Here is an 18055-nt window from a genome sequence, read left to right as displayed (position 1 = left end):
ACTTTGCAGAGGACAAGATACAGCAGCTTGCTGAAGTGCGGCGTTCGTGTGATACACGTATGGCCCCACGACGGAATGCCGTAATCCGCGTGCGCGTTGTGTCGTGGAGTCTAGATACACAAGTTTGCGTCGCTGACGCTCAACTATTGCGTCTGTACAACGGCAGGTAGCAGGCTGCACGCTACGAGTTTTGCGGCGGTTGTCGTGTTACCAGAAGTGTTGAGCACTTCAATCGCTCTTCGCCGACTGTCTGCTGTTGCTGCAGTATATGACGGTACGCTCGCGGTGGTAAGGCGGTGCGCTGCATAATCGTCGTCACAAATGGCTCAAGCGCTGTTGCCGCTCCTTTTTCTGATAACTCACGGGAGATGCGACTCTTCGTTCTGTGGTCCACATAATCTGGGAAAATGACTTCTCAGCGATGTGGTCCACATAATGTGATTATCGAAATTGCACAAAAGAACCAGAATTTACCCTTTCCATGCTGACGAGAGGTCTGTTACATCGTCCCTGAAGCGCGAATGCCCCCATCTCCGAGACCATGAAACTCAGGAGAAGCTGACCAAACAAGTCTCGTCCTTGGCGGGGAAAGAGTGTTGAAAGTGCGCTCGAGCTTTCGGCTGCAGTTGGATGTCGAGAGATCTTTGCATCTTCACTCGTCTGCAGTCGCTTGTCATCGGTGACGGGATGCAACAAGTGGTGGACAGATCCTCGTCACAGGCGACGGTGTGCGTGCTGACATTCGGCTGTTCACTAGTGTCGATCTCAAGTGTAACGAGATGCTGCTCACGGGCGACTCGGAGGATGTCCCCAAGAAATACAACGCTCCGATCCACCCCGCTGGAGCCGGCAAACCTGCCAAGTTGACAGCGAGTAACATGGTCTTCTCGTCCACGACGATCACCGCCGGCAACGCTCGTGGTATTGTAGTGGAGACTGGTATGAACACGCGGGTGGGCTCCATTGCAGCTCTACTACAAGCCAAGAGCGGCACGGATGCATCAGCAGAGAAGAAGTGGATCCGTAACCCTCTTGGTGACTGCATCGCCAAGCACCGTCCGAAGCTCACGCCTCTGCAGCGAGCTCTACACCACACTGGGTACGTCATGGGTCTCATCGCGGTGGGTGTGGCCATCCTCGTGTTTATCGTCGGTATGATCCGCGGCAATGAAGATCCTCGTCACCCGGACAGACCCACGTACTTGACTATGATTATGGCTGCTGTGTCTGTGGCCGTGAGTGCTGTTCCCGAGGGTCTACCGATGGTCGTGACTATCTGTCTGTCGTCCGGTACGGCCGAGATGGTCAAGAAGAATGTGCTTGTACGTAAACTCGCGTCAGTGGAGACGCTAGGCGCAGCGTCAGTCATCTGTACCGACAAGACGGGTACATTGACGGAAGGCAAGATGACTGCAGTGAAGCTCTGGGGCGATTTCCGCGAGTATTTAATCACTGGCAAGGGGTTCACACCTGAAGGCTCTATCCTCGCTTCGGACGGTAGCAGTCAAGGCGAACCGGAGGCCGGCAATGTGCAAGTTCGCGCGACTTTGATGGCCTCGGTGCTGTGCAGTAACACGCAACTCAAGCAAGTGGAAGGGGACGACGGCGAGACTCCACGTTGGCTTCCGTTTGGCAACTCGTCCGAAGCGCCTTTGGTCGTTGCAGCCGCCAAGGCAGGCATCTGGGAAGATAGTCTGCTGGAAGACTACCCTCGGCTAGTGGAAGTACCGTTCAGCTCATCACGTAAGATGATGGTCACAGTGAACGCCCTACCTGTGGTGAATGGCATGGCGATGTTCGATACGTTGGCGCTTCCAGGTGACCAGCCGCCCAAGCTGGTGGCGAACGTGAAGGGCGCACCGAACTACATTTTACGCAACTGCACCCAGTACGGCCGGAAGGATGGCACGTTCGAGACGTTGAACAACGTGCAGCGTCAGGAGATTCTCGAGGCGGTGGACGCGCTATCGTCGCAGGCGCTGCGTGTTCTTGCTGTGGCTATCCAGCCGATGCACGAATTGCCGTTCGGGGAAGACTGCGACGATGTGGACGAGAAGTTTGAAGCCTTGTCCAAGCCGTTGGTGTTCCTCGGACTGGTGGCGTCTATCGACCCGGAACGTGACGGCGTGCGCGATGCCATTGCCACTGCACGAGCTGCTTCCATCCGTACGGTGATGATCACTGGCGACTACCTCGCTACGGCTGTTGCTATCGCCAAGAACATTGATTTGCTACAAGTGGGCGCGGACCCGGAGGCTCAAGCGACAGACTGCACGCAGCTTCGTCCGAATGGAGACGTGTACTTGCCCCCCGCTGACATCGACGAGATCACGTCACGCACGTTGGTGTTCGCTCGTGCCAAGCCCGAAGACAAGATCGAGATCGTGAAATCTCTTCAACGTCAAGGACTCATCGCTGCTATGACTGGAGATGGTGTCAACGACGCACCAGCGTTGAAGGAGGCGGATATCGGTGTGGCCATGGGGATTTCAGGCACGGAAGTGGCCAAGGGAGCGTCCGACATGATCTTGATGGACGACAACTTCTGCAGTATCGTCACGGCTGTGGAGAAGGGCCGCGTCATCTACGCCAACATCCAGAAGTTTGTCATGTTCTTGCTGTCCACGAACATCGGAGAGATCATCCTGATCTTCATCTCGGTGGCTGGCGGGTTCCCGCTTCCTCTCGAGGCGCTGCACATTCTGCTGCTCAACCTGTTCACGGACGGTATGCCTGCTGTCGCGCTAAGCTTGGAGAAGGGCGACCCACACATCATGGCAGACAAACCACGTCACAAGCAGACTTCGCTGATCCACGGTCGACTGTGGCTGCTCGTGCTCTTCAACGCGTTCCTGCTTCTCGCTGGAGCTATGACCACGTTCCTCTTGGGACTGTACTGGAATTCGGCGTGTTGCTGACGGACGACATCTACAATACTGGCGGCGGTCCAGATGGGACGGACTTCACGGACGTGACGTGTCGTCGATGGGAAGGCATCGACGATGGCTGGAAAGTGTACGGCAACTGTGCTGCTCAGTACTCGGACGGCTCGTACATTTTCGGCGAGGAAGTGGCCGGTATGACGTCGTTCAAGAACTCAACTGTTTACTGTGAAGGAGGCGACTACGACTGCGTCCCAGCGGGTCTGGGACGAGCTCAGACGATGGTGTTCTTGGGTTTGGCCTTCACGGAGGTGCTGCGAGCTTACACGGTGCGTCACTTCACGGAGCCTGTGTTTGCACGGATGTTGTCGAATGGCTACATGCAGTTGGCGGCGTGTATGTCGGTGATTTTGACGGTGCTCGTGAGCAACGTCCCTGTTATCATGGACGACATCTTTGGATTCGAGTACATTCCGTGGTATCAGTGGCTTGTGGTCGGAGCTGTTGCAGTCAACAACGCGTTCTGGGGTGAGATTCTGAAGGCCTATTTGCGACGGAAGGACCGGGCGCAGGCTCGCTGGGACCACATGAAGAGCGGGTTCGAGGAGATTTTGCTCGAGATTCGGCATGTGCGTCATCATGTTGAGAGGCTTGAAGCGGGTGGAGCTCATCGTGGACTTAAGCGAGAGTAAAAGGCGACTATGTCACCTTGGGAGCGAAGGTGACGAAAGTGTGTATTGCGTATGGATCGACGTGCGCTAAGGCAGCTAAGACTAGGAAAAACTGCCGCGTGAGTTCGTTCTCGAGCCCCAAGAGCAGAGGCCGAGTGTAGTTAGCTTTGCGGTTAATGGATTTATCAACATGAATGCTCATTGATGAATGCTTATTGAAACACAGTTAAATGGAGATATTGTAGGCGTCCTAGATGCTGAAGTACAAATCTCTGCCGTCTAGGAGACTGTACTCACTGGCTACAAAAATGCTACAATGTTACATGTAAAATGCTCAGGCTGGATCTGAGTCTGAATAGCTGATTTGGGCTTTATCACTTATGCGAGGGCGGAGGTGGTACGGACTGGGCTTTATCACTTATGGGAGGGCGGAGGGCTCAATTTGGGCCGGGTTTGCTGAACGGGTTCTTTCGAGAATACAAACTGGCAGTATACGGATCAGCAGCAATAGACCAGGATAAAAGAGGGATCGGCTGGACCTCATATAGTGAATAATGGTGGTAATGCTTGCGTTTACTATGGCAAGCCATTACTATCAAAATATACTGCGAAAGGTAAAACTTCAAACTTCAAACGATAAGACATTGGGGTGAGCCCGTCAAAGTGAGTACGATCGACGAGCGCGTAGCTGACAACGGCCCCGGACATGCACGAAACCCGGATGGGGTGGCTGCAGAGCGGTGGTGGATAAGTGGTTGGTCACCGTCCATTCGCCTTCATCCGCCGTTTGTTTATTCGGCCTCATTCGCGAATCTTCCTCGGAGACAACAAGCGCCTCGAAATGCTACCACTACCGTGCTTGAGATTTGGCGCCCATGTAGTCATATCTCGATCTTGTGAGATTGACACCTCGGTAGTCTCGCCTTCTGTGCGGACCGCAAATCGAAGCTCACACAATTTATATACACCGACTTCAACATTGACAGTCATCCATTCGTCCACCCAGCTGTGGGCTGAAGATTGAGACTAGCCCCAACACAGCCGAAGTCCGCCCCCAAGCGTGTTTTGTGTCAAGATCCTGTACGAGCGCTACACGACACTCAAGTCTCCCTCGGTTGACTCCTGAAACCAGGAGCACGGATCAAGCTCGCTCAAGTTGTGTATCAACTAGAGCTAGGCCAAGTTGCTGTCAAGGCTCCAGTCCACGACGCCAATGCGTCTACCATGCCAGAGCTGCCACGTCAGCTGTCGCTAGTCTGATCAAGATGCCTGGATGCAACAAGCCCTCAACATGGATCAAGCCACCGTTTCTGGCACCATGAGGTCCATTGAGAAGCCATTCAAAGGAGTGGAAGCTGTGTGAGCCTCCACATATATGCTCGTCCTCGACCTCATCTGGAAGCCACCTTATGAATGTGCAGGCTAGCGTGGGGGCTGTTCGCGGTTGCAATTGCGTCTACAGCAGTGATTGCGGTAGCACCAAGCTGCAGGCTTTGCTCAAGATCACACTAGTTCCTGCCACTGATGATGTGATCCCTGCCACTGATTATGTGTTGGCGGTGCTGTGTTGTGACTCGTACACCTTCTATCAGTGTCGACCCAAGCCGAGGACGGTCATTTTCCCAAGTGCCATCCAGAGTGTACGCAAACATTACCGCAGCTCCTGGCTGTTGATGTCATTGCTGCCGCTTCAAAGTCTTTGCCGTTGCCGCCACCTATGCTACCACGCCCAGGCTGTTGGTGCTGTCGGTATCAACGGTACCAAGCTCACGTCGTCGGTGACACAGACCCCAATGCCACCCCCAAGCGATTGATGTTGTCGGTGCCAGCGCTGCCAATTTCATGCCATCGCTGCTGGCGCCATCTCTACCGCGTCATCGGCTCTACCGGCACTAGTACTTCCACTCTCAAGTCGTACGTTCATGTTGTCTGTGTTATCGGTGTCAACGCTACCAGCTCTATGTCGTCGGCGTTGCTACGAGTAATGCGGTCGCTTTCAAGTCCAGCCCCGATGTCGCTCTCCCAAGCTGCCGGCGTTGCCAGGACCAATGCTGTCACGTTCAAGTTATTGTCGCCAGTGTTGTCGGCACCAGCGTTCTACTCCAACGCGTCGCTGTTTTCGACAAACTAGCAGCTTCAACGTCGTCGGTACTGTCGCCGACAGCTTGCCGGTGCCATGCATATTCTGCTGGTCGCGCAATACTGCCCACGTCGATGGCGGCGATTCTGTTGCCACCAAGCACTACCATTTGTAACGAGATACACTGGTCGGCATTGCTGTCGCTACTGTGGGAACGACGTGTGTTGGTGAGTCATTGTTGCGGAGTATGGGCTTTCGAGAGGAGATGGTCGTCCACATACAAAACAGACACCGCGCATCGCCATGCTTGTGTCACGTTAGTGTCACACTCTCACCGTCTCGCGCATGTGTAGGCAGCCTTGCACTTTGCAGAGGACAAGATACAGCAGCTTGCTGAAGCGCGGCGTTCGTGTGATACACGTATGGCACCACGACGGAATGCCGTAATCTGCGTGCGCGTTGTGTCGTGGAGTCTAGATACACAAGTTTGCGTCGCTGACGCTCAACTATTGCGTCTGTACAACGGCAGGTAGCAGGCTGCACGCTACGAGTTTTGCGGCGGTTGTCGTGTTACCAGAAGTGTTGAGCACTTCAATCGCTCTTCGCCGACTGTCTGCTGTTGCTGCAGTATATGACGGTACGCTCGCGGTGGTAAGGCGGTGCGCTGCATAATCGTCGTCACAAATGGCTCAAGCGCTGTTGCCGCTCCTTTTTCTGATAACTCACGGGAGATGCGACTCTTCGTTCTGTGGTCCACATAATCTGGGAAAATGACTTCTCAACGATGTGGTCCACAAAATGTGATTATAGAAACTGCACAAAAGAACCAGAATTACCTTCCATGCTCATTGTGACGAGCTGGAATCGTCCCTGAAGCGCGAATGCCCCCATCTCCGAGACCATGAAACTCAGGAGAAGCTGACCAAACAAGTCTCGTCCTTGGCGGGGAAAGAGTGTTGAAAGTGCGCTCGAGCTTTCGGCTGCAGTTGGATGTCGAGAGATCTTTGCATCTTCACTCGTCTGCAGTCGCTTGTCATCCGTGACGGGATGCAACAAGTGGTGGACAGATCCTCGTCACAGGCGACGGTGTGCCTGCTGACATTCGGCTGTTCACTAGTGTCGATCTCAAGTGTAACGAGATGCTGCTCACGGGCGACTCGGAGGATGTCCCCAAGAAATACAACGCTCCGATCCACCCCGCTGGAGCCGGCAAACCTGCCAAGTTGACAGCGAGTAACATGGTCTTCTCGTCCACGACGATCACCGCCGGCAACGCTCGTGGTATTGTAGTGGAGACTGGTATGAACACGCGGGTGGGCTCCATTGCAGCTCTACTACAAGCCAAGAGCGGCACGGATGCATCAGCAGAGAAGAAGTGGATCCGTAACCCTCTTGGTGACTGCATCGCCAAGCACCGTCCGAAGCTCACGCCTCTGCAGCGAGCTCTACACCACACTGGGTACGTCATGGGTCTCATCGCGGTGGGTGTGGCCATCCTCGTGTTTATCGTCGGTATGATCCGCGGCAATGAAGATCCTCGTCACCCGGACAGACCCACGTACTTGACTATGATTATGGCTGCTGTGTCTGTGGCCGTGAGTGCTGTTCCCGAGGGTCTACCGATGGTCGTGACTATCTGTCTGTCGTCCGGTACGGCCGAGATGGTCAAGAAGAATGTGCTTGTACGTAAACTCGCGTCAGTGGAGACGCTAGGCGAAGCGTCAGTCATCTGTACCGACAAGACGGGTACATTGACGGAAGGCAAGATGACTGCAGTGAAGCTCTGGGGCGATTTCCGCGAGTATTCAATCACTGGCAAGGGGTTCACACCTGAAGGCTCTATCCTCGCTTCGGACGGTAGCAGTCAAGGCGAACCGGAGGCCGGCAATGTGCAAGTTCGCGCGACTTTGATGGCCTCGGTGCTGTGCAGTAACACGCAACTCAAGCAAGTGGAAGGGGACGACGGCGAGACTCCACGTTGGCTTCCGTTTGGCAACTCGTCCGAAGCGCCTTTGGTCGTTGCAGCCGCCAAGGCAGGCATCTGGGAAGATAGTCTGCTGGAAGACTACCCTCGGCTAGTGGAAGTACCGTTCAGCTCATCACGTAAGATGATGGTCACAGTGAACGCCCTACCTGTGGTGAATGGCATGGCGATGTTCGATACGTTGGCGCTTCCAGGTGACCAGCCGCCCAAGCTGGTGGCGAACGTGAAGGGCGCACCGAACTACATTCTACGCAACTGCACCCAGTACTGCCGGAAGGATGGCACGTTCGAGACGTTGAACAACGTACAGCGTCAGGAGATTCTCGAGGCGGTGGACGCGCTATCGTCGCAGGCGCTGCGTGTTCTTGCTGTGGCTATCCAGCCGATGCACGAATTGCCGTTCGGGGAAGACTGCGACGATGTGGACGAGAAGTTTGAAGCCTTGTCCAAGCCGTTAGTGTTTCTCGGACTGGTGGCGTCTATCGACCCGGAACGTGACGGCGTGCGCGATGCCATTGCCACTGCACGAGCTGCTTCCATCCGTACGGTGATGATCACTGGCGACTACCTCGCTACGGCTGTTGCCATCGCCAAGAACATTGATTTGCTACAAGTGGGCGCGGACCCGGAGGCTCAAGCGACAGACTGCACGCAGCTTCGTCCGAATGGAGACGTGTACTTGCCCCCCGCTGACATCGACGAGATCACGTCACGCACGTTGGTGTTCGCTCGTGCCAAGCCCGAAGACAAGATCGAGATCGTGAAATCTCTTCAACGTCAAGGACTCATCGCTGCTATGACTGGAGATGGTGTCAACGACGCACCAGCGTTGAAGGAGGCGGATATCGGTGTGGCCATGGGGATTTCAGGCACGGAAGTGGCCAAGGGAGCGTCCGACATGATCTTGATGGACGACAACTTCTGCAGTATCGTCACGGCTGTGGAGAAGGGCCGCGTCATCTACGCCAACATCCAGAAGTTTGTCATGTTCTTGCTGTCCACGAACATCGGAGAGATCATCCTGATCTTCATCTCGGTGGCTGGCGGGTTCCCGCTTCCTCTCGAGGCGCTGCACATTCTGCTGCTCAACCTGTTCACGGACGGTATGCCTGCTGTCGCTCTAAGCTTAGAGAAGGGCGACCCACACATCATGGCAGACAAACCACGTCACAAGCAGACTTCGCTGATCCACGGTCGACTGTGGCTGCTCGTGCTCTTCAACGCGTTCCTGCTTCTCGCTGGAGCTATGACCACTTTTCTCTTGGGACTGTACTGGAACTTCGGCGTGTTGCTGACGGACGACATCTACAATACTGGCGGCGGTCCAGATGGGACGGACTTCACGGACGTGACGTGTCGTCGATGGGAAGGCATCGACGATGGCTGGAAAGTGTACGGCAACTGTGCTGCTCAGTACTCGGACGGCTCGTACATTTTCGGCGAGGAAGTGGCCGGTATGACGTCGTTCGAGAACTCAACTGTTTACTGTGAAGGAGGCGACTACGACTGCGTCCCAGCGGGTCTGGGACGAGCTCAGACGATGGTGTTCTTGGGTTTGGCCTTCACGGAGGTGCTGCGAGCCTACACGGTGCGTCACTTCACGGAGCCTGTGTTCGCACGGATGTTGTCGAATGGCTACATGCAGTTGGCGGCGTGTATGTCGGTGATTTTGACGGTGCTCGTGAGCAACGTCCCTGTTATCATGGACGACATCTTTGGATTCGAGTACATTCCGTGGTATCAGTGGCTTGTGGTCGGAGCTGTTGCAGTCACAACGCGTTCTGGGGTGAGATTCCTGAAGGCCTATTTGCGACGGAAGGACCGGGCGCAGGCTCGCTGGGACCACATGAAGAGCGGGTTCGAGGAGATTTTGCTCGAGATCCGGCATGTGCGCCATCATGTTGAGAGGCTTGAAGCGGGTGGAGCTCATCGTGGACTCAAGCGTGAGTAAAAGGCGACAATGTCACCTTGGGAGCGAAGGTGACGAAAGTGTGTATTGCGTATGGATCGACGTGCGTTAAGGCAGCTAAGACTAGGAAAAACTGCCGCGTGAGTTCGTTCTCGAGCCCCAAGAGCAGAGGCCGAGTGTAGTTAGCTTTGCGGTTAATGAATTTATCAACATGAATGCTCATTGATGAATGCTTATTGAAACACAGTTAAATGGAGATATTGTAGGCGTCCTAGATGCTGAAGTACAAATCTCTGCCGTCTAGGAGACTGTACTCACTGGCTACAAAAATGCTACAATGTTACATGTAAAATGCTCAGGCTGGATCTGAGTCTGAATAGCTGATTTGGGCTTTATCACTTATGCGAGGGCGGAGGTGGTACGGACTGGGCTTTATCACTTATGGGAGGGCGGAGGGCTCAATTTGGGCCGGGTTTGCTGAACGGGTTCTTTCGAGAATACAAACTGGCAGTATACGGATCAGCAGCAATAGACCAGGATAAAAGAGGGATCGGCTGGACCTCATATAGTGAATAATGGTGGTAATGCTTGCGTTTACTATGGCAAGCCATTACTATCAAAATATACTGCGAAAGGTAAAACTTCAAACTTCAAACGATAAGACATTGGGGTGAGCCCGTCAAAGTGAGTACGATCGACGAGCGCGTAGCTGACAACGGCCCCGGACATGCACGAAACCCGGATGGGGTGGCTGCAGAGCGGTGGTGGATAAGTGGTTGGTCACCGTCCATTCGCCTTCATCCGCCTTTTGTTTATTTGGCCTCATTCGCGAATCTGCCTCGGAGACAACAAGCACCTCGAAATGCTACCACTACCGTGCTTGAGATTTGGCGCCCATGTAGTCATATCTCGATCTTGTGAGATTGACACCTCGGTAGTCTCGCCTTCTTCTGTGCGTCGAAGCTCACACAATTTACATACACCGACTTCAACATTGACAGTCATCCATTCGTCCACCCAGCTGTGGGCTGAAGATTGAGACTAGCCCCAACACAGCCGAAGTCCGCCCCCAAGCGTGTTTTGTGTCAAGATCCTGTACGAGCGCTACACGACACTCAAGTCTCCCTCGGTTGACTCCTGAAACCAGGAGCACGGATCAAGCTCGCCCAAGTTGTGTATCAACTAGAGCTAGGCCAAGTTGCTGTCAAGGCTCCAGTCCACGACGCCAATGCGTCTACCATGCCAGAGCTGCCACGTCAGCTGTCGCTAGTCTGATCAAGATGCCTGGATGCAACAAGCCCTCAACATGGATCAAGCCACCGTTTCTGGCACCATGAGGTCCATTGAGAAGCCATTCAAAGGAGTGGAAGCTGTGTGAGCCTCCACATATATGCTCGTCCTCGACCTCATCTGGAAGCCACCTTATGAATGTGCAGGCTAGCGTGGGGGCTGTTCGCGGTTGCAATTGCGTCTACAGCAGTGATTGCGGTAGCACCAAGCTGCAGGCTTTGCTCAAGATCACACTTGTTCCTGCCACTGATGATGTGATCCCTGCCACTGATTATGTGTTGGCGGTGCTGTGTTGTGACTCGTACACCTTCTATCAGTGTCGACCCAAGCCGAGGACGGTCATTTTCCCAAGTGCCATCCAGAGTGTACGCAAACATTACCGCAGCTCCTGGCTGGTGATGTCATTGCTGCCGCTTCAAAGTCTTGCCGTTGCCGCCACCTATGCTACCACGCCCAGGCTGTTGGTGCTGTCGGTATCAACGGTACCAAGCTCACGTCGTCGGTGACACAGACCCCAATGCCACCCCCAAGCGATTGATGTTGTCGGTGCCAGCGCTGCCAATTTCATGCTATCGCTGCTGGCGCCATCTCTACCACGTCATCGGCTCTACCGGCACTAGTACTTCCACTCTCAAGTCGTTGGTGTTGCCGTCACTAAATCTTCCACTTTCATGTTGTCTGTGTTATCGGTGTCAACGCTACCAGCTCTATGTCGTCGGCGTTGCTACGAGTAATGCGGTCGCTTTCAAGTCCAGCCCCGATGTCGCTCTCCCAAGCTGCCGGCGTTGCCAGGACCAATGCTGTCACGTTCAAGTTATTGTCGCCAGTGTTGTCGGCACCAGCGTTCTACTCCAAGGCGTCGCTGTTTTCGACAAACTAGCAGCTTCACGTCGTCGGTACTGTCGCCGACAGCTTGCCGGTGCCATGCATATTCTGCTGGTCGCGCAATACTGCCCACGTCGATGGCGGCGATTCTGTTGCCACCAAGCACTACCATTTGTAACGAGATACACTGGTCGGCGTTGCTGCCGCTACTGTGGGAACGACGTGTGTTGGTGAGTCATTGTTGCGGAGTATGGGCTTTCGAGAGGAGATGGTCGTCCACATACATAACAGACACCGCGCATCGCCATGCTTGTGTCACGTTAGTGTCACACTCTCACCGTCTCGCGCATGTGTAGGCAGCCTTGCACTTTGCAGAGGACAAGATACAGCAGCTTGCTGAAGCGCGGCGTTCGTGTGATACACGTATGGCACCACGACGGAATGCCGTAATCTGCGTGCGCGTTGTGTCGTGGAGTCTAGATACACAAGTTTGCGTCGCTGACGCTCAACTATTGCGTCTGTACAACGACAGGTAGCAGGCTGCACGCTACGAGTTTTACGGCGGTGGTCGTGTTACCAGAAGTGTTGAGCACTTCAATCGCTCTTCGCCGGCTGTCTGCTGTTGCTGCAGTAGATGACGGTATGCTCGCGGTGGTAAGGCGGTGCGCTGCATAATCGTCGTCACAAATGGCTCAAGCGCTGTTGCCGCTCCTTTTTCTGATAACTCACGGGAGATGCGACTCTTCGTTCTGTGGTCCACATAATCTGGGAAAATGACTTCTCAACGATGTGGTCCACAAAATGTGATTATAGAAATTGCACAAAAGAACCAGAATTGCCTTTCATGCTGACGAGAGGTCTGCTACATCGTCCCTGAAGCGCGAATGCACCCATCTCCGAGACCATGAAACTCAGGAGAAGCTGAACAAACAAGTCTCGTCCTTAGGGGTAACTTTGCGGGGAAAGAGTGTTGAAAGTGCGCTCGAGCTTTCGGCTGCAGTTGGATGTCGAGAGATCTTTGCATCTTCACTCGTCTGCAGTCGCTTGTCATCCGTGACGGGATGCAACAAGTGGTAGACAGCAAGCAGCTGGTGCCTGGAGACATCGTGATCCTCGTCACAGGCGACGTTGTGCCTGCTGACATTCGGCTGTTCACAAGTGTCGATCTCAAGTGTAACGAGATGCTGCTGACGGGCGAATCGGAGGATGTTCCCAAGAAATACAACGCTCCGATCCACCCCGCTGGAGCCGGCAAACCTGCCAAGTTGACAGCGAGTAACATGGTCTTCTCGTCCACGACGATCACCGCCGGCAACGCTCGTGGTATTGTAGTGGAGACTGGTATGAACACGCGTGTGGGCTCCATTGCAGCTCTACTACAAGCCAAGAGCGGCACGGATGCGTCTGCAGAGAAGAAGTGGATCCGTAACCCGCTGGGTGACTGCATCGCCAAGCACCGTCCGAAGCTCACGCCTCTGCAGCGAGCTCTACACCACACTGGGTACGTCATGGGTCTCATCGCGGTGGGTGTGGCCATCCTCGTGTTTATCGTCGGTATGATCCGCGGCAATGAAGACCCTCATCACCCGGACAGACCCACGTACTTGACTATGATTATGGCTGCTGTGTCTGTGGCCGTGAGTGCTGTTCCCGAGGGTCTACCGATGGTCGTGACTATCTGTCTGTCGTCCGGTACGGCCGAGATGGTCAAGAAGAATGTGCTTGTACGTAAACTCGCGTCAGTGGAGACGCTAGGCGAAGCGTCGGTCATCTGTACCGACAAGACGGGTACATTGACGGAAGGCAAGATGACTGCAGTGAAGCTCTGGGGCGATTTCCGCGAGTATTCAATTACTGGCAAGGGGTTCACACCTGAAGGCTCTATCCTCGCTTCGGACGGTAGCAGTCAAGGCGAACCGGAGGCCGGAAATGTGCAAGTTCGCGCGACTTTGATGGCCTCGGTGCTGTGCAGTAACACGCAACTCAAGCAAGTGGAAGGGGACGACGGCGAGACTCCACGTTGGCTTCCGTTTGGCAACTCGTCCGAGGCGCCTTTGGTCGTTGCAGCCGCTAAGGCAGGGATCTGGGAAGATAGTCTGCTGGAAGACTACCCTCGGCTAGTGGAAGTACCGTTCAGCTCATCACGTAAGATGATGGTCACAGTGAACGCCCTACCTGTGGTGAATGGCATGGCGATGTTCGATACGTTGGCGCTTCCAGGTGACCAGCCGCCCAAGCTGGTGGCGAACGTGAAGGGCGCACCGAACTACATTTTACGCAACTGCACCCAGTACTGCCGGAAGGATGGCACGTTCGAGACGTTGAACAACGTGCAGCGTCAGGAGATTCTCGAGGCGGTGGACGCGCTATCGTCGCAGGCGCTGCGTGTTCTTGCTGTGGCTATCCAGCCGATGCACGAATTGCCGTTCGGGGAAGACTGCGACGATGTGGACGAGAAGTTTGAAGCCTTGTCCAAGCCGTTAGTGTTTCTCGGACTGGTGGCGTCTATCGACCCGGAACGTGACGGCGTGCGCGATGCCATTGCCACTGCACGAGCTGCTTCCATCCGTACGGTGATGATCACTGGCGACTACCTCGCTACGGCTGTTGCCATCGCCAAGAACATTGATTTGCTACAAGTGGGCGCGGACCCGGAGGCTCAAGCGACAGACTGCACGCAGCTTCGTCCGAATGGAGACGTGTACTTGCCCCCCGCTGACATCGACGAGATCACGTCACGCACGTTGGTGTTCGCTCGTGCCAAGCCCGAAGACAAGATCGAGATCGTGAAATCTCTTCAACGTCAAGGACTCATCGCTGCTATGACTGGAGACGGTGTCAACGACGCACCAGCGTTGAAGGAGGCGGATATCGGTGTGGCCATGGGGATTTCAGGCACGGAAGTGGCCAAGGGAGCGTCCGACATGATCTTGATGGACGACAACTTCTGCAGTATCGTCACGGCTGTGGAGAAGGGCCGCGTCATCTACGCCAACATCCAGAAGTTTGTCATGTTCTTGCTGTCCACGAACATCGGAGAGATCATCCTGATCTTCATCTCGGTGGCTGGCGGGTTCCCGCTTCCTCTCGAGGCGCTGCACATTCTGCTGCTCAACCTGTTCACGGACGGTATGCCTGCTGTCGCTCTAAGCTTAGAGAAGGGCGACCCACACATCATGGCAGACAAACCACGTCACAAGCAGACTTCGCTGATCCACGGTCGACTGTGGCTGCTCGTGCTCTTCAACGCGTTCCTGCTTCTCGCTGGAGCTATGACCACTTTTCTCTTGGGACTGTACTGGAACTTCGGCGTGTTGCTGACGGACGACATCTACAATACTGGCGGCGGTCCAGATGGGACGGACTTCACGGACGTGACGTGTCGTCGATGGGAAGGCATCGACGATGGCTGGAAAGTGTACGGCAACTGTGCTGCTCAGTACTCGGACGGCTCGTACATTTTCGGCGAGGAAGTGGCCGGTATGACGTCGTATGAGAACTCGACTGTTTACTGTGAAGGAGGCGACTACGACTGCGTCCCAGCGGGTCTGGGACGAGCTCAGACGATGGTGTTCTTGGGTTTGGCCTTCACGGAGGTGCTGCGAGCCTACACGGTGCGTCACTTCACGGAGCCTGTGTTCGCACGGATGTTGTCGAATGGCTACATGCAGTTGGCGGCGTGTATGTCGGTGATTTTGACGGTGCTCGTGAGCAACGTCCCTGTTATCATGGACGACATCTTTGGATTCGAGTACATTCCGTGGTATCAGTGGCTTGTGGTCGGAGCTGTTGCAGTCAACAACGCGTTCTGGGGTGAGATCCTGAAGGCCTATTTGCGACGGAAGGACCGGGCGCAGGCTCGCTGGGACCACATGAAGAGCGGGTTCGAGGAGATTTTGCTCGAGATCCGGCATGTGCGCTATCATGTTGAGAGGCTTGAAGCGGGTGGAGCTCATCGTGGACTTAAGCGAGAGTAAAAGGCGACTATGTCACCTTGGGAGCGAAGGTGACGAAAGTGTGTATTGCGTATGGATCGACGTGCGCTAAGGCAGGAAAAACTGCCGTTCTCGAGCCCCAAGAGCAGAGGCCGAGTGTAGTAAGCTTTGCGGTTAATGGATTTATCAACATGAATGCTTATTGAAACACAGTTAAATGCAGATATTGTAGGCGTCCTAGATGCTGAAGTACATGTGTATTTGGTAACTCAGGGAGTTACCAGAGAAAATCTCTGCTGTCTAGGAGACTGTACTCACGATATTGCTGTGGTTACAAAAATGCTACAGTATTACATGTAAAATGCTCAGGCTGGATCTGAGTCTGAATAGCTGATTCGGGCTTTATCACTTATGCGAGGGCGGAGGTGGGCTTTATCACTTATGGGAGGGCGGAGGGCTCAATTTGGGCCGGGTTTGTTGATTGCGCTGCGACGGGTTCTTTCGAGAATACAAACTGGCAGTATACGGATCAGCAGCAAGAAAAATGTAGACCAAGATAAAAGAGGGATCGGCTGGACCTCATCTTTTATAGTGAATAATGGTGGTAATGCTTGCGTTTACTATGGCAAGTCATTACTATCAAAATATGCTGCGAAAGGTGAAACTCAAAACTTCATACGAAAAGACATTGTGTGAATCCGTCAAAGTGAGTACGATCGACGAGCGCGTAGCCCCGAACATGCACGAAACCCGGATGGGGTGGCTGGAGAGCGGTGGTGGGATAAAGTGGTTGGTCACCGTCCATTCGCCTTCATCCGCCGTTTGTTTATTCGGTCTCATTCGCGAATCTGCCTCGGAGACAACAAGCGCCTCGAAATGCTACCACTACCGTGCTTGAGATTTGGCGCCCATGTAGTCATATCTCGATCTTGTGAGATTGACACCTCGGTAGTCTCGCCTTCTGTGCGGACGCAAACTCGAAGCTCACACAATTTATATACACCGACTTCAACATTGACAGTCATCCATTCGTCCACCCAGCTGTGGGCTGAAGATTGAGACTAGCCCCAACACAGCCGAAGTCCGCCCCCAAGCGTGTTTTGTGTCAAGATCCTGTACGAGCGCTACACGACACTCAAGTCTCCCTCGGTTGACTCCTGAAACCAGGAGCACGGATCAAGCTCGCCCAAGTTGTGTATCAACTAGAGCTAGGCCAAGTTGCTGTCAAGGCTCCAGTCCACGACGCCAATGCGTCTACCATGCCAGAGCTGCCACGTCAGCTGTCGCTAGTCTGATCAAGATGCCTGGATGCAATAAGCCCTCAACATGGATCAAGCCACCGTTTCTGGCACCATGAGGTCCATTGAGAAGCCATTCAAAGGAGTGGAAGCTGTGTGAGCCTCCACATATATGCTCGTCCTCGACCTCATCTGGAAGCCACCTTATGAATGTGCAGGCTAGCGTGGGGGCTGTTCGCGGTTGCAATTGCGTCTACAGCAGTGATTGCGGTAGCACCAAGCTGCAGGCTTTGCTCAAGGTCACACTAGTTCCTGCCACTGATGATGTGATCCCTGCCACTGATTATGTGTTGGCGGTGCTGTGTTGTGACTCGTACACCTTCTATCAGTGTCGACCCAAGCCGAGGACGGTCATTTTCCCAAGTGCCATCCAGAGTGTACGCAAACACAACCGCAGCTCCTGGCTGTTGATGTCATTGCTGCCGCTTCAAAGTCTTTGCCGTTGCCGCCACCTATGCTACCACGCCCAGGCTGTTGGTGCTGTCGGTATCAACGGTACCAAGCTCACGTCGTCGGTGACACAGACCCCAATGCCACCCCCAAGCGATTGATGTTGTCGGTGCCAGCGCTGCCAATTTCATGCCATCGCTGCTGGCGCCATCTCTACCGCGTCATCGGCTCTACCGGAACTAGTACTTCCACTCTCAAGTCGTACGTTCATGTTGTCTGTGTTATCGGTGTCAACGCTACCAGCTCTATGTCGTCGGCGTTGCTACGAGTAATGCGGTCGCTTTCAAGTCCAGCCCCGATGTCGCTCTCCCAAGCTGCCGGCGTTGCCAGGACCAATGCTGTCACGTTCAAGTTATTGTCGCCAGTGTTGTCGCACCAGCTTCTCTCCAAGCGTCCTGTTTCGACAACTAGCAGCTTCACGCGTCGGTACTGTCGCCGACAGCTGCCGGTGCCAGGATATTCTGCTGGTCGCGGAATACTGCCCAGTCGGAGGCGGCGATTCCGGTGCCCCCAAGCATTCCCTTTGTAACGAGATACATTGTCGGCGTTGCTGCCGCTACTGTGAGAACGACGTGTGTTGGTGAGTCATTGTTGCGGAGTTAGGGCTTTCGAGAGGAGATGGTCGTCCACATACATAACAGACACCGCGCATCCCCATGCTTGTGTCACGTTAGTGTCACACTCTCACCGTCTCGCGCATGTGTAGGCAACCTTGCACTTTGCAGAGGACA

At 54.4% G+C, this 18055-nt stretch overlaps 4 protein-coding genes across 4 annotated transcripts; all 4 read left to right on the top strand.

The window, feature by feature from the left end:
• Nucleotides 1-268: 268 nt before the first annotated feature.
• PITG_02355 (cation-transporting ATPase, putative) lies at nt 269-3807 on the top strand (the record flags this gene model as incomplete). Its single annotated transcript, XM_002907248.1, has 5 exons — nt 269-288; nt 758-1290; nt 1417-2727; nt 2760-3511; nt 3799-3807. The coding sequence occupies 5 exons, from the start codon at nt 269-271 to the stop codon at nt 3805-3807; spliced, it is 2625 nt and encodes an 874-aa protein (XP_002907294.1).
• A 2457-nt stretch (nt 3808-6264) lies between these two features.
• On the top strand, nt 6265-9568 carry PITG_02354 (calcium-transporting ATPase 1, endoplasmic reticulum-type, putative; the record flags this gene model as incomplete). The annotated part of the gene is made up of 2 exons (XM_002907247.1): nt 6265-6284; nt 6751-9568. 2 exons carry the CDS (start codon nt 6265-6267, stop codon nt 9566-9568), a joined length of 2838 nt encoding a protein of 945 aa, XP_002907293.1.
• Nucleotides 9569-12645: 3077 nt separating this feature from the next.
• Nucleotides 12646-15618, top strand: PITG_02353 (calcium-transporting ATPase, putative; the record flags this gene model as incomplete). The annotated part of the gene is made up of 1 exon (XM_002907246.1): nt 12646-15618. One exon carries the CDS (start codon nt 12646-12648, stop codon nt 15616-15618), a length of 2973 nt encoding a protein of 990 aa, XP_002907292.1.
• Nucleotides 15619-15987: 369 nt separating this feature from the next.
• PITG_22695 (uncharacterized protein) lies at nt 15988-16272 on the top strand (the record flags this gene model as incomplete). The annotated part of the gene is made up of 1 exon (XM_002907245.1): nt 15988-16272. The coding sequence occupies one exon, from the start codon at nt 15988-15990 to the stop codon at nt 16270-16272; it is 285 nt and encodes a 94-aa protein (XP_002907291.1).
• Nucleotides 16273-18055: the final 1783 nt, after the last annotated feature.

This window comes from Phytophthora infestans, genomic scaffold, assembly GCF_000142945.1.
Source record: "Phytophthora infestans T30-4 supercont1.3 genomic scaffold, whole genome shotgun sequence".
In the NCBI taxonomy this organism is placed as follows: Eukaryota; Oomycota; class Peronosporomycetes; order Peronosporales; family Peronosporaceae; genus Phytophthora; species Phytophthora infestans.
The sequence above is the reverse complement of the archived record's forward strand: the minus strand, read 5'-3'. Positions and strand labels throughout refer to the sequence as shown.